The 17,903-nt window shown below is 47.2% G+C and overlaps 1 protein-coding gene across 1 annotated transcript in view; it reads left to right on the forward strand.

Annotated features, from left to right (window-relative positions):
- Nucleotides 1-17,903, forward strand: part of LOC124026052 (ankyrin-3-like) — a 71,859-nt gene that overhangs the window by 45,291 nt on the left and 8,665 nt on the right. Inside the window, 8 exon segments of the mRNA XM_046339227.1 lie at nt 247-273; nt 1,303-1,384; nt 2,379-4,288; nt 4,290-4,340; nt 4,343-7,319; nt 7,322-8,266; nt 15,307-15,381; nt 16,936-17,067. Coding sequence (XP_046195183.1) covers nt 247-273; nt 1,303-1,384; nt 2,379-4,288; nt 4,290-4,340; nt 4,343-7,319; nt 7,322-8,266; nt 15,307-15,381; nt 16,936-17,067 — 6,199 coding nt within the window.

Genomic DNA, 17,903 nt, shown 5'->3' on the forward strand with positions numbered 1-17,903 from the left:
TGATTTGGGACATCATGCTTTGGTGCCTTGTTCTTTTCAACTGGCTGACTTTGTGGTTGTTGCCGTGGTTTCTGTGGCTTCTAATCTGCTGTAAGTGTTGGATTTTCAATGCTGTTGTTTTCTGTGTTTTTCTTTGCTGGCTTTGCGGTGGCTTCTCTAACTGTTTCTGTCAATCACTCCTTTTCACATCCTGTCCATTCCCCTCCTTATTCCGCCTGTTTCTGCAATGCATCTTGGGAACCCAAGGAAATGGAGTCAGACCCAGATGAAGAGGTAATATACAGTACCCTGGTGACCTTTACCCCTGTCCCTCCATGGCTGTGCTTCTCTGGTGACCTAGCTGTCCAATAAGGCACTGCTCTGTGTCCTCTGCTACTGCCATTGGCTCATCTAGCTCTGCTTTTGTGAGGCTTCTGAACTGTTAGCATCTACATACTGCATGATGTGTCACAATGTAAACCCTTGGCTCTACCTCTACCCATCCACCCATGTCCCCTGATCTGTCCCTTTAGGAAAACACTCTTAAGTTGCTGTTGGTGATTTACTGCTTAGATTTGAATAAGAACACTTTTCTACCAATAAGCCAAAGGAAATCAATCCATGGTTGATTTACATACGTTGTTAGTAGGCTACCGTTAAGGATGTATGGTGTTTTAATGTAACAATGTTGTAGTAACACGGGCCAGTTTAGTTATCACAGTTCTTAGAAGAGACACAGTCAGTAAACCCAGAGATAGCTAGTACCATTTACTGTCAGTTATAAAACCCTACATTACAGATCCTATTGATCTGAGGAGTTGACCCAGAGATAGCTACTACCATTTACTGTCAGTTATAAAACCCTACATTACAGATCTGAGGAGTTGACCCAGAGATAGCTACCACCACTTACTGTCAGTTATAAAACCCTACATTACAGATCTGAGGAGTTGACCCAGAGATAGCTACTACCATTTACTGTCAGTTATAAAACCCTACATTACAGATCCTATTGATCTGAGGAGTTGACCCAGAGATACCTACTACCATTTACTGTCAGTTATAAAACCCTACATTACAGATCCTATTGATCTGAGGAGTTGACCCAGAGATACCTACTACCATTTACTGTCAGTTATAAAACCCTACATTACAGATCCTATTGATCTGAGGAGTTGACCCAGAGATGGCTACTACCATTTACTGTCAGTTATAAAAGCCTACATTTCAGATCCTATTGATCTGAGGAGTTGAGTAGTCAGGTAATGTCAGGTAATCCATCTTCTAACAGAGAACTGATAGGATGTTGTGTTGTTGTTGCAGACTGAAAAGCCAGAACGACGTCATACCTTTACATCTCTAGCTTTACGTAAGCGTTACAGCTATCTCGCCGAGCCCGCCACGAGTGAGTGAGACATTTTCACTAACTTCTATAACAATAATAATCTGCTTGGAGTTGATGTGCATTAACATGTAACATACTGAGTGAGTAATACAGATTACAGCTAGTACATATTTATATGTGATATCTGCATATTCTCACCTACATAACTTGTATTGTAAGTCCACATGCTCGTTTCTGACATGGTTTACTTTGCATGGTTTGGTTTGATTAGTATTTTAACTTACTGTGCTGTGCTTGCCCACAATGTGTTTTTTATCATTTTAAGATATACTTTTTTCACCGGCAATAAAATAACTCAAATCGCGCCATACAGATTTAGCTTTGATTGACCCCCATAATGATTGGCTTTGTGATTGTATAGCTTTTCCTTTCTGTTGTAGGGAAATGCATGGAAGGTCACTACTGACTTTCTCTCAGCTGCTACAGTTTCCACCGTAGGCGCTTGTCACTAAGGGTTCTCAGTCTTGCACGACATGTAGAGATATCATGGAGCTGAAACCTAGAGCTGCGTTCTGCCATGTGTCTTGCTGTGATACAGACAGATGGAGGCTTCTGTATAGTGTTCACCTCTGTTTTGTCAGAACACCCTCATTGGGGAATGGAAAGGTGGAACATCAGACCAAACAGATAAAAGACACAGATGGATCTGCTAGTCAGAGGAATGTAGCACATCCAACGTGTACAGAGAACAGTTTGATGTTATTCTGTGTATTGGTCTTGTTTCCATGTTTATGTTTAGTTTGTCCTGGTCTTAGTGATTGTTTTGCTGTATGTGCTTCATTGGGCTTCTTTTCCATCTTGCTGTGTAACGTTGTCGTAACCATGGATCATAGTGGATCATATTTCCTTTACGGCTCCATCATTCCCATTTCAACTCTTCATCAAAGTATTGTTCTTCCTCCCTTAATAATAGAAGCATCACTGACACATGTTTTCCCTCTGGTCTCTCTGTTTTTCAACCATTTTCTGTTGATTTCATTTTGCTTATTTAAAGAAACAGTTGAGCGAAGCACAGCAAGAACACTGCCTGCTGGTTACACTCACAAACCTGTCTTTTCAACAAGATCTTACCAGGCATGGTCGACTGCGCCTCTTCCCCACACTGTCCAAGCAAGGAGTGGACTGGGCTCCCTCTCCGGCTCATCGTCCAACACACCATCTGCATCGCCACTGAAGTCTGCCTGGTTGCTCTCCTCCGCCTCTCCAATCAAATCCACCCTCGGAGCCCCACCGCCACATTCAGTCAAGTCCTCTGGCGACATAGCTTCTTTACCTGTCAGATCCTATAGAACTATGGCTTCCCCTATTAAGACTGTTGTACAGCAGGCCCAGTACCCGGTCCAGGTCTCTGCCAGTCTGGTGTCCTCTTCCTCTAAACCTGGAGCAGATCCTGTCTTCATTAAAGGACTATCCACCCCATTTTCTTCCAGGACCACCCCAGCCTCTAACACAGGGTCTGTTCCAGATAGATCAACCATGACTCAACCCGAATCTCCCAAATGCACAGCCAACATGTACACCTTACCCTTCAAATCAGTCAGGTCGTCTTCATCCTCCTCCCCTGTCAGAACCATCGCTGGTCTGTCCTCCTCATCCTCCTCCCCTGTCAGAACCATCGCTGGTCTGTCCTCCTCATCCTCCTCCCCTGTCAGAACCATTCCTGGCCTGTCCACTACTTCAGCTACATCTAAGGGGAAGCCCCTCCCCTCGCTGTCATCACCAGCCCACTCCTCAGAACCCTCTGCTATGGTGAATGGATTAGTTTCTCCCATGAAGTACGCCTCTTCTTCTCAGTCCTCCTCCCCCTGCTCCTGTTTGCTATCTGATAGGTCTAGCAGTCTGCAGGAGAGGATACAGACCACCACTCACACCGCCACTTCCAGTGTCAGTGCAGCTATAAATGAGGCTGAAAGGACATTTAACTCTTCAGGGTACGGAACACTCAAATCAGTGTCCTCACGGAGATCTAACACCTCAACTTCTGTCTACGGCTCTATGAGGTCTCAAACCTCTTCCACCACCTCAGCAACATCCAATACAATGACTGTACCTGTCTACTCTTCTCTCAATGCTGCGACCGAGTCCCCAATGAAAAAAGGGCCTGGGTCGCTGAAGATGTCGCCTGCAGACTCTCGCAGGTCAAAGACTGCAGTGAAGTCCCCTCCTTACATCACCCCCCCAGGGCCCACTCTAACCCCACCCTCCTCCCTATCCTCCAATCAGGACATCCTGAAAGACGTGGCCGATATGAAGGAGGACCTGATCAGAATGACGGCCATCTTGCAGACTGTCCCCAGAACAGCCAGGAATGTTCAGTCTCAGACCCCTAAAGAGCCTAAGATGGAGGATGAGGAGCCCTTCACCATAGTAGAGAAAGTGAAGGAGGATCTAGTTAAAGTCAGTGAGATACTGACCAAGGATGTGGTGAGTGATAGTCAAGCCTGTAGAGGGAAGCCTGTAGAGGAGGAGTGGGAGGAGTTCTCTAAAGATGAGTTAGAGGAAGCCCAGCAAAGTGTTAAGGAATTCTTTCACCCTCCGTTTGACGCTAACACCCTCTCCTTTAGGCCCCAGTCTATGCCCAGTAAAGAGTTGAATTTAGCCAAGGTTGTTGACTACCTGGCCAATGACATAGGTGCTAGTTCTCTTTCTAAGATGGCCGAGATGAAGAGCAGATATGAGGAGGCAAAAAGAGAAGGGGAGGACAAACAGAAACTAAAAAAACTCAAGATGCCTCCCCCAGGCATGCGTACCTCTGCCTCTGAGAAAGACTTATGTAAACTAGCAGAGTCATATTATGGACCTGACACCATATTGGAGTCACCAGAGGACTTATCTCATGAGCAGGATAAGAGTCCTCTGTCAGACAGCGGCTTTGAAACCAGGAGTGAAAAGACTCCTTCAGCCCCCCCAAAGTGCAGAGAGCACCGGGCCCAAACCCCCCTTCACTGACCCCATCCCCCCCCCTGCATCACCGAGACTAGGACCGAGGTGGTCCATATCAGGAGCTACGAGCACCCAGACGAACCCTGTGAGGTGCAGATGGAGGAGGCAGCCTCAGCATTGCCGGCCTGCATTGAACCAGAGGCCTCCGCCGCCTCCATCAAAGACAAAGTCAAATCATTCCAGATCAAAGTGTGTGACGACTCTGACTCTGTCGTTAGCAAGAGCATGAGGCTCAAAGAGGAGACCCACATCACCACCACGACGCGCATGGTTTACCACAAGCCGCAGCTGAAAGACGGCTCGGAGAGGATCGAGGAGACCATGTCAGTCAGAGACATCATGAAAGCATTCCAGTCCGGAAGGGACCCCTCCAAAGAACTTGCTGGACTGTTTGAGCACAAGGCTGGCCAGGACTCTGTCAAAGGGGATGAACTCACCCCCAGGTTCATTGATAATGACACTAAAGCCAAAAGAATAATGGAGGTTCACATAGAAAAAGAAGGAAACACATTCCAACCAACTGAGGTGATTATCAGGGAGACCAAGAAGATTCCAGACTCTTATTTCTATAAAGGAGACCACAGAATCCAAGAAATGCCTGATTACGACGAGGCGCCGCAGGAAGGGGCGGAGCTTACTGCCAATGACAGCCGGCCCAGCTCCGTTCAGCTCATGGCCGATGACTCCTACAAAGCTCTCAAACTGCTCAGCCAGCACTCTGTAGAGTATCACGATGACGAGCTCTCTGAACTCAGGGGAGAGTCTTACAGGTTCGCTGAGAAGATGCTACGTTCTGAGAAACTAGACATATCCCACTCTGATACAGAAGATTCTATGGCGGACCAAACACACCAAATTACCTCAGAGTCGCATGGGGAAGAGAGTGATTACGGTGAGAAAGAGGCCGTGCCCAGGAAAGAGTTCACTTTCAAGTCATCAAAGGATACATCCTCTAAGTCAGGTAAATGTTCTCATAAGGATGACAAGTTTGACAAAGTGACAGTGTTGCATTACACCACAGAGCCAGGCAGCCCAAAACATGCAGTGTGGATGCGTTTCACTGAGGACAAGCTGGACAGGAACAGAGAGAAGCTCATCTACGAGGACCGCGTGGATCAAACTGTCAAGGAAGCTGAGGAGAAACTAAGCGAGGTCTCTCAGTTTTTCCGTGACAAAACTGAGAAACTGAACGACGAACTGCAATCCCCGGAGAAAAAGCCTCCAAAGAGAGACCCCAGGGAGACCAGGTCTGGGCCCAGCTCCACCTGTAATAGCCCAGAGAAAACCCAGCAGAAAGCCAGGGCAGAGGGAGAGGAGTGGGGCAAGGGAAGGGGGAACAAACTGTTCAGTAGTACGACTGAGAGGAGGACCTCTAGTCTACCCAACAGTCCAGAGAGAGCTGTTCTCTCCCGCTTCAGTGAGGATACATCCAAACAGCAGACAAAGGCAGAGGAACGGTCTGAGCCAAACCAGGTTAAAGCCTCCTTCTCTAGGGTGAGCTCTGTTAGGATGAAGTTCGAATCAGAGGCTCAGAACCAAGATAAGAGTAGTCCTGAGCTAGTACAGTCCACACCCCCAGTCAGCAGGCTACAGGAGAACAAGCTGCCAATGAATCAACTGTTCACTGGAGGAAAGACAACTAAAGGGTCTGAGGCCACAGAGGAAGGAAGTCCTTTTAAAAAGACCCCAGAGAAACTGAAAGGACCTGCCTCCAATAGCAGTAAGTCAGTTGTCTCACCAGCTGCCCCAAAACAGTCAGGAGACAAACTGCCTAATAAGAACCTACCATACACCACAGCCCAAAAACACCTAACAGGTCAGACTGATAAAGAATCAGAGAAAACAAGCCCATTGAGCCAGGAGAGTCAGGTCATTGGTATCAGTAAGGGTGTAAAGGGGCCACCATCACATAGTCCTACACATGACACACCCAAGGAGAACAGTGGGGAAGTTGAAAAAGAACACGTTTCTATGAGGGATTCTCCTTCCAAACATGTTGCATCAAGTCCCACAACCAATAGGGTTGCTCATTCTGAACCTGTGTCTAAAGACCATGGGGTTGCACAAAACAAGAATCTTAGAAAAAAGACAGAGTCCCAGATCCCAGTCAGGTCTGTGTCTTGTCACTCAGACAGCGATCAGTCAGAGAAACCAAAACAAGACACAATAACTAAGCCATTTGAAAAGATATCCCAAATCCCCATACTAAATAAGAACAGAATGCAGGTCAGCCCAGTAACAAGCCCTACAAAGGCAGAAGAACGAACAGACACATCTCTTGAAATATTAGATAATGCACCAAAAGATTCTAACTTGAACAATGTGCGTGACACTTGCACAAGAGAAATACAAGAGAGATTAGCACCAGAGACAACCACCACCAGAGAAAACTTCAAAGGCATCAAAACATTACCTGTCTATGTGAGTGTCCAGGTGGGTAGGCAGGGAGAGAGAGAGGGCAGAGGAGGAGTACTGTACAAACAGAAACAGCCCTCGTCGCCTCAGGCCAGTCCTGATGATGACACGCTGGAGCAGGTATCTTTCATAGACAGCTCAGGGAAAAGTCCCCTCACCCCAGAGACCCCTAGCTCAGAGGAGATCAGCTATGACCTCACCTCCAGAACACCAGACTCCATCCTGGGCTTCACTCCCTTCCAGCCTAGCCCTATCCCAGAGGTCTCTGAGGACTCCTCAGAGGAGGAGCAGGGCCAGGTATTTTCCTTCAAGGACTTCAGACCAGAGACACCTAATGTCACAGCAGCTGACCTTAAGAATGGAAACCACCAGGCTGGACAGACACCTAAAGACAAAGGAGTAGCATACATCCAGTTCCCCCCTCCGCCTCCCCTGGACTCTGAGCAGTCCAGCCCTGAGAAGAAGAAGAAGGGATCATCTGGTTCCTCTGAGGCAGAAATGGAGATGATGGAGGTCAACCTCCAGGAAGAGCATGATAAACACCTCCTCACGGAGCCCATCATCAGAGTCCAGCCCCCTCCCCAGTCCCCCCCGGGACTGACGACAGTGACTCTAGTGACGATGAGTCTGTCTTCCAGCCCATCTCCTTTAAGAAATACACCTTTAAGATCTCAGAGGGGCAGGAGCAGGAGCTCAAGAATGGGTCCAAATCCACAAAACAGGATAGAAACGGCAAAGAGCCAGGAACTAATAGAACTAATGGAACATATGAAGCTGGTAAAACAGAGGAGTACGACTCTGAACAGAATGGAAATGACCAGTCCATAACAGACTGTTCTATCGCCACGACGGCAGAGTTCTCTCATGACACTGACGCTACTGAAATCGACTCCCTGGATGGGTATGACATGCAGGATGAGGATGATGGTCTGTGTGAGATGGACACTAAACCCTTCAGCCTGCCGGACAGCAGGAAGGACGTGTGGACCTCAGACAGCATGCTTCGGTCCTGCGACCGCTCCTTCAGTCAGACCAAACTAGAGGCCATTGAAGAGGAAAAAACACCGGAGGAGGAATGCAGAAAGGCTCAAGCTAAAAGTGATCCAGTTGACATAAAAACAGATGAGGCCAGCTCTCAGGGCCAGAAGGACAACGATGGGTTTTCTGATACGTACTTTAGTTACAAGCTAGAGGAGGCGTTTGACTCTCCGTTTAAAACTGTTGCTACTAAAGGTCTGGACTTTGACCCCTGGTCCAGTATAGGAGGAGACAATGAAGTGGTTGACGCCAGGATAAAAGACGACGAGCCGAAGCCGTTTGGACTGGCAGCAGACGACAGATCACAGGCCACGACCCCAGACACGACCCCTGCCAGAACCCCGACTGATGATAGCACCACGCCAACTAGCGAGCCAAACCCTTTCCCCTTCCATGAAGGGAAGATGTTTGAGATGACTCGCAGTGGTGCGATTGACATGAGCAAGCGGGATATTGTTGAAGAAAGACTGCAGTTTTTTCAGATTGGTGAGCATAACTCTGAAGGGATGTCAGGGGGCGTAAGGGACTAGGTCATAAGGTCAGTTGTAATCATGTCACAGACATGGGGTAAAGGCCTCTAATGAGGCCCCTGTTAGACAAGCCCCTGACTGGGTAGAATCCTCTAACGAGGCCCCTGTTAGACTAGCCCCTGACTGCGTAAAGGCCTGTAATGAGGCCCCTGTTAGACCAGCCCCTGACTGGGTAGAGGCCCCTCCAGAATATTAGACCAGTCCCTGACTGTCTTTCAGACCACTGCCCCTGGCAGTACCATTCAGAGCACCACACCAGCCCCTGGCAGTACCATTCAGAGCACCACACCAGCCCCTGGCAGTACCATTCAGAGCACCCACCAGCCCCTGGCAGTACCATTCAGAGCACCAGCCCCTGGCAGTACCATTCAGAGCACCACACCAGCCCCTGGCAGTACCATTCAGAGCACCAGTACCATTCAGAGCACCACACCAGCCCCTGGCAGTACCATTCAGAGCACCACACCAGCCCCTGGCAGTACCATTCAGAGCACCACACCAGCCCCTGGCAGTCCCATTCAGAGCACCACACCAGCCCCTGGCAGTACCATTCAGAGCACCACACCAGCCCCTGGCATTCAGAGCATAACAATGGTGTCAAGTCAAAAGACTCCAATGTTGCCTCTAAATTCTCCACCCTTAAAATTGACTTCAAGACATCTTCGGCAATGGAACCTAGTGGCTAGAGCGTTGGGCCAGTAACTGAAAGGTTGCTGGATCAAATCCCTGACAAAGTAAAAATCTGTCATTCTGCTCCTGATTAAGGCAGGTGTTCCACTGGCGCCGAAGACGTGGATATCGATTATGGCAGCCATCCACACCTCTCTGATTCAGAGGGATTGGGTTAAATGCGGAAGACACATTTCATTTGAATGCATTCAGATGTACAACTGACTAGGTATCTCCCTTTCCCTTTCAATGGATTCAGACGAGTCTAGAGCCTCAGCCAGTTCCCAACAGACATAGATAGACTGGAGTAGAGAGAGACAGGCGTACCAGAGCCTAGACTATGGTTCAGCACCTCTAACAGGGAACAGCAGTATCAACCATAACATGCCAGAGGTAACCCCTAACCTCCATGCTAACCTCATCCAGCCTGGTAGTATAGTATTCAGTCTGCTGTCTTCCTCGGAGCCCACTCTACAACAGGTCAGCAGATTTGAGCCAGCTTTCAGCATACTGGAGGAGAACAGGGTGGAGGTAGCCTTCAAGAGATTGGAGGAGAACAGGGTGGAGGCAGCCTTCAGCATACTGGAGGACAACAGGGTGGAGGTAGCCTTCAGCATACTGGAGGAGAACAGGGTGGAGGTAGCCTTCAGCATACTGGAGGAGAACAGGGTGGAGGCAGCCTTCAGCAGGCTGGAGGAGAACAGGGTGGAGGTAGCCTTCAGCATACTGGAGGAGAACAGGGTGGAGGCAGCCTTCAGCAGGCTGGAGGAGAACAGGGTGGAGGCAGCCTTCAGCAGGCTGGAGGAGAACAGGGTGGAGGCAGCCTTCAGGAGACTGGAGGAGAACAGGGTGGAGGTAGCCTTCAGCATACTGGAGGAGAACAGGGTGGAGGCAGCCTTCAGCAGGCTGGAGGAGAACATGGTGGAGGAGCCTTCAGCAGGCTGGAGAGAGCTCAGCCTTCTGGAGGAGAACTGTGGAGGAGCCTTCAGCAGGCTGGAGGAGTACAGGACTGGTTGGAGTGAAACAGGGTGGAGGCAGGTTCAGCAGGCTGGAGGAGAACAGGGTGGAACTGGAGGAGAACAGGGTCAAAGCATTCAGCAGGCTGGAGGAGAACAGAATGCTGGAGGAAACAGGGTGGAGGTAGCCTTCCAGAACAACCTGCATACTGGAGGAAAACAGGGAATTCCAGCTGGAGAGGGTGGAGGCAGCCTTTGCTACTAATAACAACAGGACAGAATCAGAGTCAGAGAGGAAGCAGGTTGGGAGGCAGGAGATCAGTAGAATGGGCCATCAGTGACAGGTAGTGTATCTAAAGACAGGTCAGGTGTGGCCTCTAGCAGCACATCAGATAAAAACAGGTCAGGTGTGGCCTCTAGCAGCAGATCAGATAACAACAGGTCAGGTGTGGCCTCTAGCAGCACATCAGATAACAACAGGTCAGGTATGGCCTCTAGCAGCACATCAGATAACAACAGGTCAAGTGTGGCCTCTAGCAGCACATCAGATAACAACAGGTCAGGTACATGGCCTCTACAGCAGCACATCAGATAACAACAGGTCACTAGTACATGGCCTCTAGCAGCACATCAGATAACAACAGGTCAGGTGTGGCCTACTAGCAGCACATCAGATAACAACAGGTCAGGTGTGGCCAGATTCTAGCAGCACATCAGATAACACACAGGTCAGGTGTGGCCTCTAGCAGCAGATCAATAGCAGGACAGAACACAACATGCTTCAGTGGGAAAACTACATCTGTAAGTAGCTAGACAGTACATAGTTTACACCATGTTGCCAATGAAGAGCAAAATTAACTGATAATGAAGATATCACATCAATATCAGAAGCATCTCAGCACTCCATCCTTCAATATATTTAAGCCCAATACTACATCCAGATTTACAACTACATCCAGATTTACTACTACATCCAGATTTACTACTACATCCAGGACCACTACTACATCCAGATTTACAGATTTACTACTACATCCAGATTTACTACTACATCCAGGTCTACTACTACATCCAGGTCCACTACTACATCCAGGTCTACTACTACATCCAGATTTACTACTACATCCAGATTTACACTACTACATCCAGGTCCACTACTACATCCAGGTCTACTACTACATCCAGATTTACTACTACATCCAGATTTACTACTACTCCAGGTCCACTACTACAAATGACTTAAATACTACTACATCCAGGACCACTACTACAAATTTACTACTACATCCAGGTCCACTACTACATCCAGGTCTACTACTACATCCAGATTTACTACTACATCCAGATTTACTACTACATCCAGATTTACTACTACATCCAGATTTACTACTACATCCAGGACCACTACTACATCCAGATTCCAGGACCACTACTACATCCACTACTACATCCAGATTTACTACTACATCCAGGTCTACTACTACATCCAGGTCTACTACTACATCCAGATTTACTACTACATCCAGATTTACTACTACATCCAGGACCACTACTACATCCAGACCACTACTACATTACTACTACATCCAGACCACTACTACATCCAGGACCACTACTACATCCAGATTTACTACTACATCCAGACTTTACTACTACATCCAGATTTTTACATCCAGGACCACTACTACATCCAGATTTACTACTACATCCAGGACCACTACTACATCCAGGACCACTACTACATCCAGATCCAGGATTTACTACTACATCCAGATTTACTACATCCAGATTTACTACTACATCCAGGACCACTACTACATCCAGATTTACTACTACATCCAGGACCACTTTACTACTACATCCAGATTTACTACTACATCATCCAGATTTACTACTACATCCAGATTTACTACTACATCCAGATTTACTACTACATCCAGGACCACTACTACATCCAGATTTACTACTACATCCAGATTTACTACTACATCCAGGTCCACTACTACATCCAGATTTACTACTACATCCAGGACCACTACTACATCCAGATTTACTACTACATCCAGATTTACTACTACATCCAGATTTACTACTACATCCAGGTCCACTACTACATCCAGATTTACTACTACATCCAGATTTACTACTACATCCAGGACCACTACTACATCCAGATTTACTACTACATCCAGGATCCACTACTACATCCAGGACCACTACTACATCCAGATTTACTACTACATCCAGATACTACTACATCCAGATTTACTACATCCAGATACATCCACTACTACATCCAGATTACTACTACATCCAGATTTACTACTACATCCAGATTTACTACTACATCCAGGACCACTACTACATCCAGATTTACTTACATACTACTACATCCAGATTTTACTACTACATCCAGATTTACTACTACATCCAGATTTACTACTACATCCAGATTTACTACTACATCCAGATTTACTACTACATCCAGATTTACTACTACTACTACATCCAGGACCACTACTACATCCAGATTTACTACTACATCCAGATTTACTACTACATCCAGATTTACTACTACATCCAGATTTACTACTACATCCAGGTCCACTACTACATCCAGATTTTTACATACTACATCCAGGTCTACTACTACATCCAGGACCACTACTACATCCAGATTTCCACTACTACATCCAGGTCCACTACTACATCCAGGTCTACTACTACATCCAGGATCCACTACTACATCCAGGTCCACTACTACATCCAGGTACCACTACTACATCCAGATTTACTACTACATCCAGGTCCACTACTACATCCAGGTCCACTACTACATCCAGATTTACTACTACATCCAGCTCCACTACTACATCCAGAGTTACTACTACACTATACATTACTACTACATCCAGATTTACTACTACATCCAGGTCCACTACTACATCCAGATTTACTACTACATCCATCCACTACTACATCCAGATTTCCAGGTCCTACTACACTACTACATCCAGGATCCACTACTACATCCAGGTCCACTACTACATCCAGATTTACTACTACATCCAGGTCCACTACTACATCCAGATTTACTACTACATCCAGATTTACTTACATCCACTACTACATCCAGATTTACTACTACATCCAGATCCAGATTTACTACTACATCCACTACTACATCCAGATTTACTACTACATCCAGGTCTACTACTACATCCAGATTTACTACTACATCCAGATTTACTACACTACATCCAGATTTACTACTACATCCAGATTTACTACTACATCCAGATTTACTACATACATCCAGATTTACTACTACATCCAGATTTACTACTACATCCAGATTTACTACTACATCCAGGTCCACTACTACATCCAGATTTACTACTACATCCAGGTCCACTACTACATCCAGGTCCACTACTACATCCAGGACCACTACTACATCCAGGTTACTACATACATCCAGGTCCACTACTACATCCAGATTTACTACTACATCCAGATCCACTACTACATCCAGATTTACTACTACATCCAGGACCACTACTACATCCAGATTTACTACTACATCCAGATTTACTACTACATCCAGATTTACTACTACATCCAGATTTACTACTACATCCAGGTCCACTACTACATCCAGGTTACTACTACATCCAGTCCACTACTACATCCAGATTCCACTACTACATCCAGAGTTACTACTACATCCAGATTTACTACAGGACCACTACATCCAGATTTACTACTACATCCAGATTTACTACTACATCCAGATTTACTACCAGGTCTACTACTACATCCAGATTTACTACTACATCCAGATTTACTACTACAGGTCCACTACTACATCCAGAGTTACTACTACATCCAGAGTTACTACTACATCCAGAGTTACTACTACATCCAGAGTTACTACTACATCCAGATTTACTACTACATCCAGGTCCACTACTACGTCCAGGTCTTGTAGAGACGTGAGAGCAGAGTTTGAGCAGGCCTGCAGAGAGAAGACGAGAAGGAGATGGAAGGAGGAGAGGAGGAGCTGTAGGCCGGCTGCAGGAAAGGAGAAGGATTGCAGTCAGGTTGCAGGGTCCAACATGGCCAACATCATGGAGACCAAGCCTGTAAAACGTTACACTTCTTGATCTTTAGTGCATGAGCTGTTGTGATTGGCTGTGATGTGACTTAACTGCAGCTGTCATTCTGTCATCTCTGTGTCCTGTCCAACCAGACTTAGGAGATGTATGAACTGTCCAACCAGACTTAGGAGATGATTTACTACTACTGTCCACTACAACCAGACTTACAGGAGATGTATGAACTGACCACCACACCAGACTTAGGAGATGTATGAACTGTCCAACCAGACTTAGGAGATGTATGAACTGTCCAACCAGACTTAACTGTCCAACCAGACTTAGGAGATGTATGAACTGTCCAACCAGACTTAGGAGATGTATGAACTGTCCAACCAGACTTAGGAGATGTATGAACTGTCCAACCAGACTTAGGAGATGTATGAACTGTCCAACCAGACTTAGGAGATGTATGAACTGTCCAACCAGACTTAGGAGATGTATTAACTGTCCAACCAGACTTAGGAGATGTATTAACTGTCCAACCAGACTTAGGAGATGTAGGAACTGTCCAACCAGACTTAGGAGATGTATGAACTGTCCAACCAGACTTAGGAGATGTATGAACTGTCCGACCAGACTTAGGAGATGTATTAACTGTCCAACCAGATTCAGGAAGAAAAGTAGGAAACAGTAGTCAGGTGCTGCAGCATGATAGTGACTAGAGCACTGTACAGACGAGTAGTCTCTGGCTCGTGTAGAGCTGTGCTGAGTCTGTATCAGTATAGCAGAATAGCAGTATCAGACAGGTGACCGTGGTCCAGTCTCCTCCAGCGTACACAGGTTACTGGCATGTCTCCTTTCATTTCACTCTGAAACACGTTTGGCCTTGAACACCAAGCTCCACACTATAGAGCTAGTGACATGTGAATCGGGGTGGTTTTGTTTCTGTGATGGTTTGATTGCCTGGTAGACTGGCTGGTTACCTGCCTAACACCCACTCAACAACAGATACTAGTCTGCTACTGGAACTGTCTATGTGCCTTTGTCTTGCCATTGGATCCTCACAATTCTACCTGTTACTATCTGGCTTCTGATTTGGAATGGTGCAGCCAAGTACTCCAAAATGTAGAGCGTTTACTATGATCTTACTATCCAGAGACCTCTGAAATTGATGAGGAGAATTTGGCCAGAAAAAGGTATGTTACATGTTCCTCATAAATACACAGTGATGAGATGATAACATGGTGCTGTCTGCCCCTCATCCCCACCAGGCCCTCAGAGCCCCTGTGAGAGGACTGACCTGCGGATGGCCATAGTGGCAGATCACCTGGGTCTGAGCTGGACTGGTAAGAACACAGTAGCATGTCTCCCCCTGGAGGACAGCAGTAGAATGGCAGTCTCTCTTCTACTGCAGTGACATAACGTACCAGCCACACACACTATTACCCCACACACTGACTGGAGATGGCTAGAATACATCAGAGATTTCAGATTGTGACACCATACTGTTCCCGTTGATGACTGAGCTGGGTAGGACTTCATCTGTGTAGTCTGTTCCATCTAGAGATTACTGTCATTTTTATCAGGAGGGAAATCCAGTGTCATGGCACTACTACATCCCCTCCCTGCCTGCACTCCAGATTTACATATCTGTCTGGGGGAGAGTCCACCCATCCCTCCTGCACTGCGGCATTACGTACATATCTGTCTGGGGAGAGTCCCCTCCCCTCCTGCACTGCGGCATTACGTACATATCTGTCTGGGGGAGAGTCCCTCCCCTCCTGCACTGCTACATTACACATATCTGTCTGGGGAGAGTCCCCTCCCCGCCTGCACTGCGGCATTACGTACATATCACTCCAGAGTCCCCTCCCCTCCTGCACTGCAGCATTACGTACATATCTGTGGGGAGGGGGGCATTTACATACATATCTGTCTGGGGAGATTCCCCTCCCCTCCTGCACTCCAGCATTACATACATATCTGGGAGAGTCCCTCCCCTCCTGCACATATCTGTCTGGGGAGAGTCCTCATCCAGCCTGCACTGCAGATTACATACATATCTGTCTGGGGGAGAGGGGGTAAAGGAGGTCCACTACTACATCCAGACTACATCCAGATTTAGGGGAGGAAAGAGATGGAGCAGAGTTTGAGCGAGAAGGAGAGGAAGGAGGAGAGGAGGAAAGGAGAGGAGGAGAGGAAATCAAAGACAAGGAGGGAGGAAAGAGAGGAGGGGAGGAAAGAGAGTCATTCTGGGGAGGAAAGAGAGGAGGGGAGGAAAGAGAGGAGAGGAGAACTGGAAAGAGAGGAGGAGAGGATAGCAAAGGAAACAAAGACAGGAGGTGGAAGGAGAGGAGGGGACTTAGGAGAGGGGAGGAAAGAGAGGAGGGGGAGATGAGGAGGGGAGGATAGCAAAGGAAACAAAGACAGGAGGGGGAAGGAGAGGAGGGGAGGAAAGAGAGGACTGGGGAGGATAGCAAAGGAAACAAAGACAGGAGATGGGGAAGGAGAGGAGGGGAGGAAAGAGAGGAGGGGAGGTAAAGAAAAGGAAATGAAGACAGGAGAGGAGGGGGAGAGAACAGGGAGGAGAGGAGAGAGAACTGGGAGGAGAGGAGGGGAGAGAACAGGGAGGAGAGGAGGGGGAGAGAACAGGGAGGAGAGGAGGGGAGAGAACAGGGAGGAGAGGAGGGGAGAGAACAGGGAGGAGAGGAGGGGGAGAGAACAGATCTTACTATCAGAGACCTCTGAAATTGATGAGGAGAATTTGGAGAGGTATGTTATGTTCCCATAAATAAATGAGACGGAGAGGAGGGGAGAGAACAGGGAGGAGAGGAGGGAGAGGAGGGGAGAGAACAGGGAGGAGAGGAGTCTAATCCATATTTAATGTGTTTCTGTTTCAGAGCTTGCCAGGGAAATGGATTTCTCCGTAGATGAGATCAATCACATCCGTGTGGATAACCCCAACTCTCTGACCACTCAGAGTTTCATGCTTTTAAAGAAATGGGTTAGCAGAGATGGTAAAAATGCCACAAGTAGGTATCCCATTTCCTCCCTGAATTGAAGGCTTGTTTTATGTAACTAGTCACTACTGAAAACAGTAGCACCTGGAGGCACAGGGCACTACACAGAGCTGTCTCAGGTCATTACACAGAGCTGTCTCAGGTCATTACACAGAGCTGTCTCAGGTCATTACACAGAGCTGTCTCAGGTCATTACACAGAGCTGTCTCAGGTCATTACACAGAGCTGTCTCAGGTCATTACACAGAGCTGTCTCAGGTCATTACACAGAGCTGTCTCAGGTCATTACACAGAGCTGTCTCAGGTCATTACACAGAGCTGTCTCAGGTCATTACACAGAGCTGTCTCAGGTCATTACACAGAGCTGTCTCAGGTCATTACACAGAGCTGTCTCAGGTCATTACACAGAGCTGTCTCAGGTCATTACTACACAGAGCTGTCTCAGGTCATTACTCTACACAGAGCTGTCTCAGGTCATTACACAGAGCTGTCTCAGGTCATTACAAAGACAGAGGGGGCTGTCTCAGGTCAGGAACACAGAGCTGTCTCAGGTCATTACACAGAGCTGTCTCAGGTCATTACACAGAGCTGTCTCAGGTCATTACACAGAGCTGTCTCAGGTCATTAATGAGTTTCTGTTTCAGGTCATTGCACAGAGCTGTCTCAGGTCATTCACAGAGCTGTCTCAGGTCAACACAGAGCTGTCTCAGGTCTTTTAAAGAAATGGGTTCAGAGATGGTAAAAACACAGAGCTGTCTCAGGTCATTAGGTCTACACAGAGCTGTCTCAGGTCACACAGAGTCTGTCTCAGGTCATTACTCATTACACAGAGCTACAGCTGTCTCAGGT

Source organism: Oncorhynchus gorbuscha, unplaced genomic scaffold (assembly GCF_021184085.1).
Source record: "Oncorhynchus gorbuscha isolate QuinsamMale2020 ecotype Even-year unplaced genomic scaffold, OgorEven_v1.0 Un_scaffold_2534, whole genome shotgun sequence".
NCBI lineage: Eukaryota > Metazoa > Chordata > Actinopteri > Salmoniformes > Salmonidae > Oncorhynchus > Oncorhynchus gorbuscha.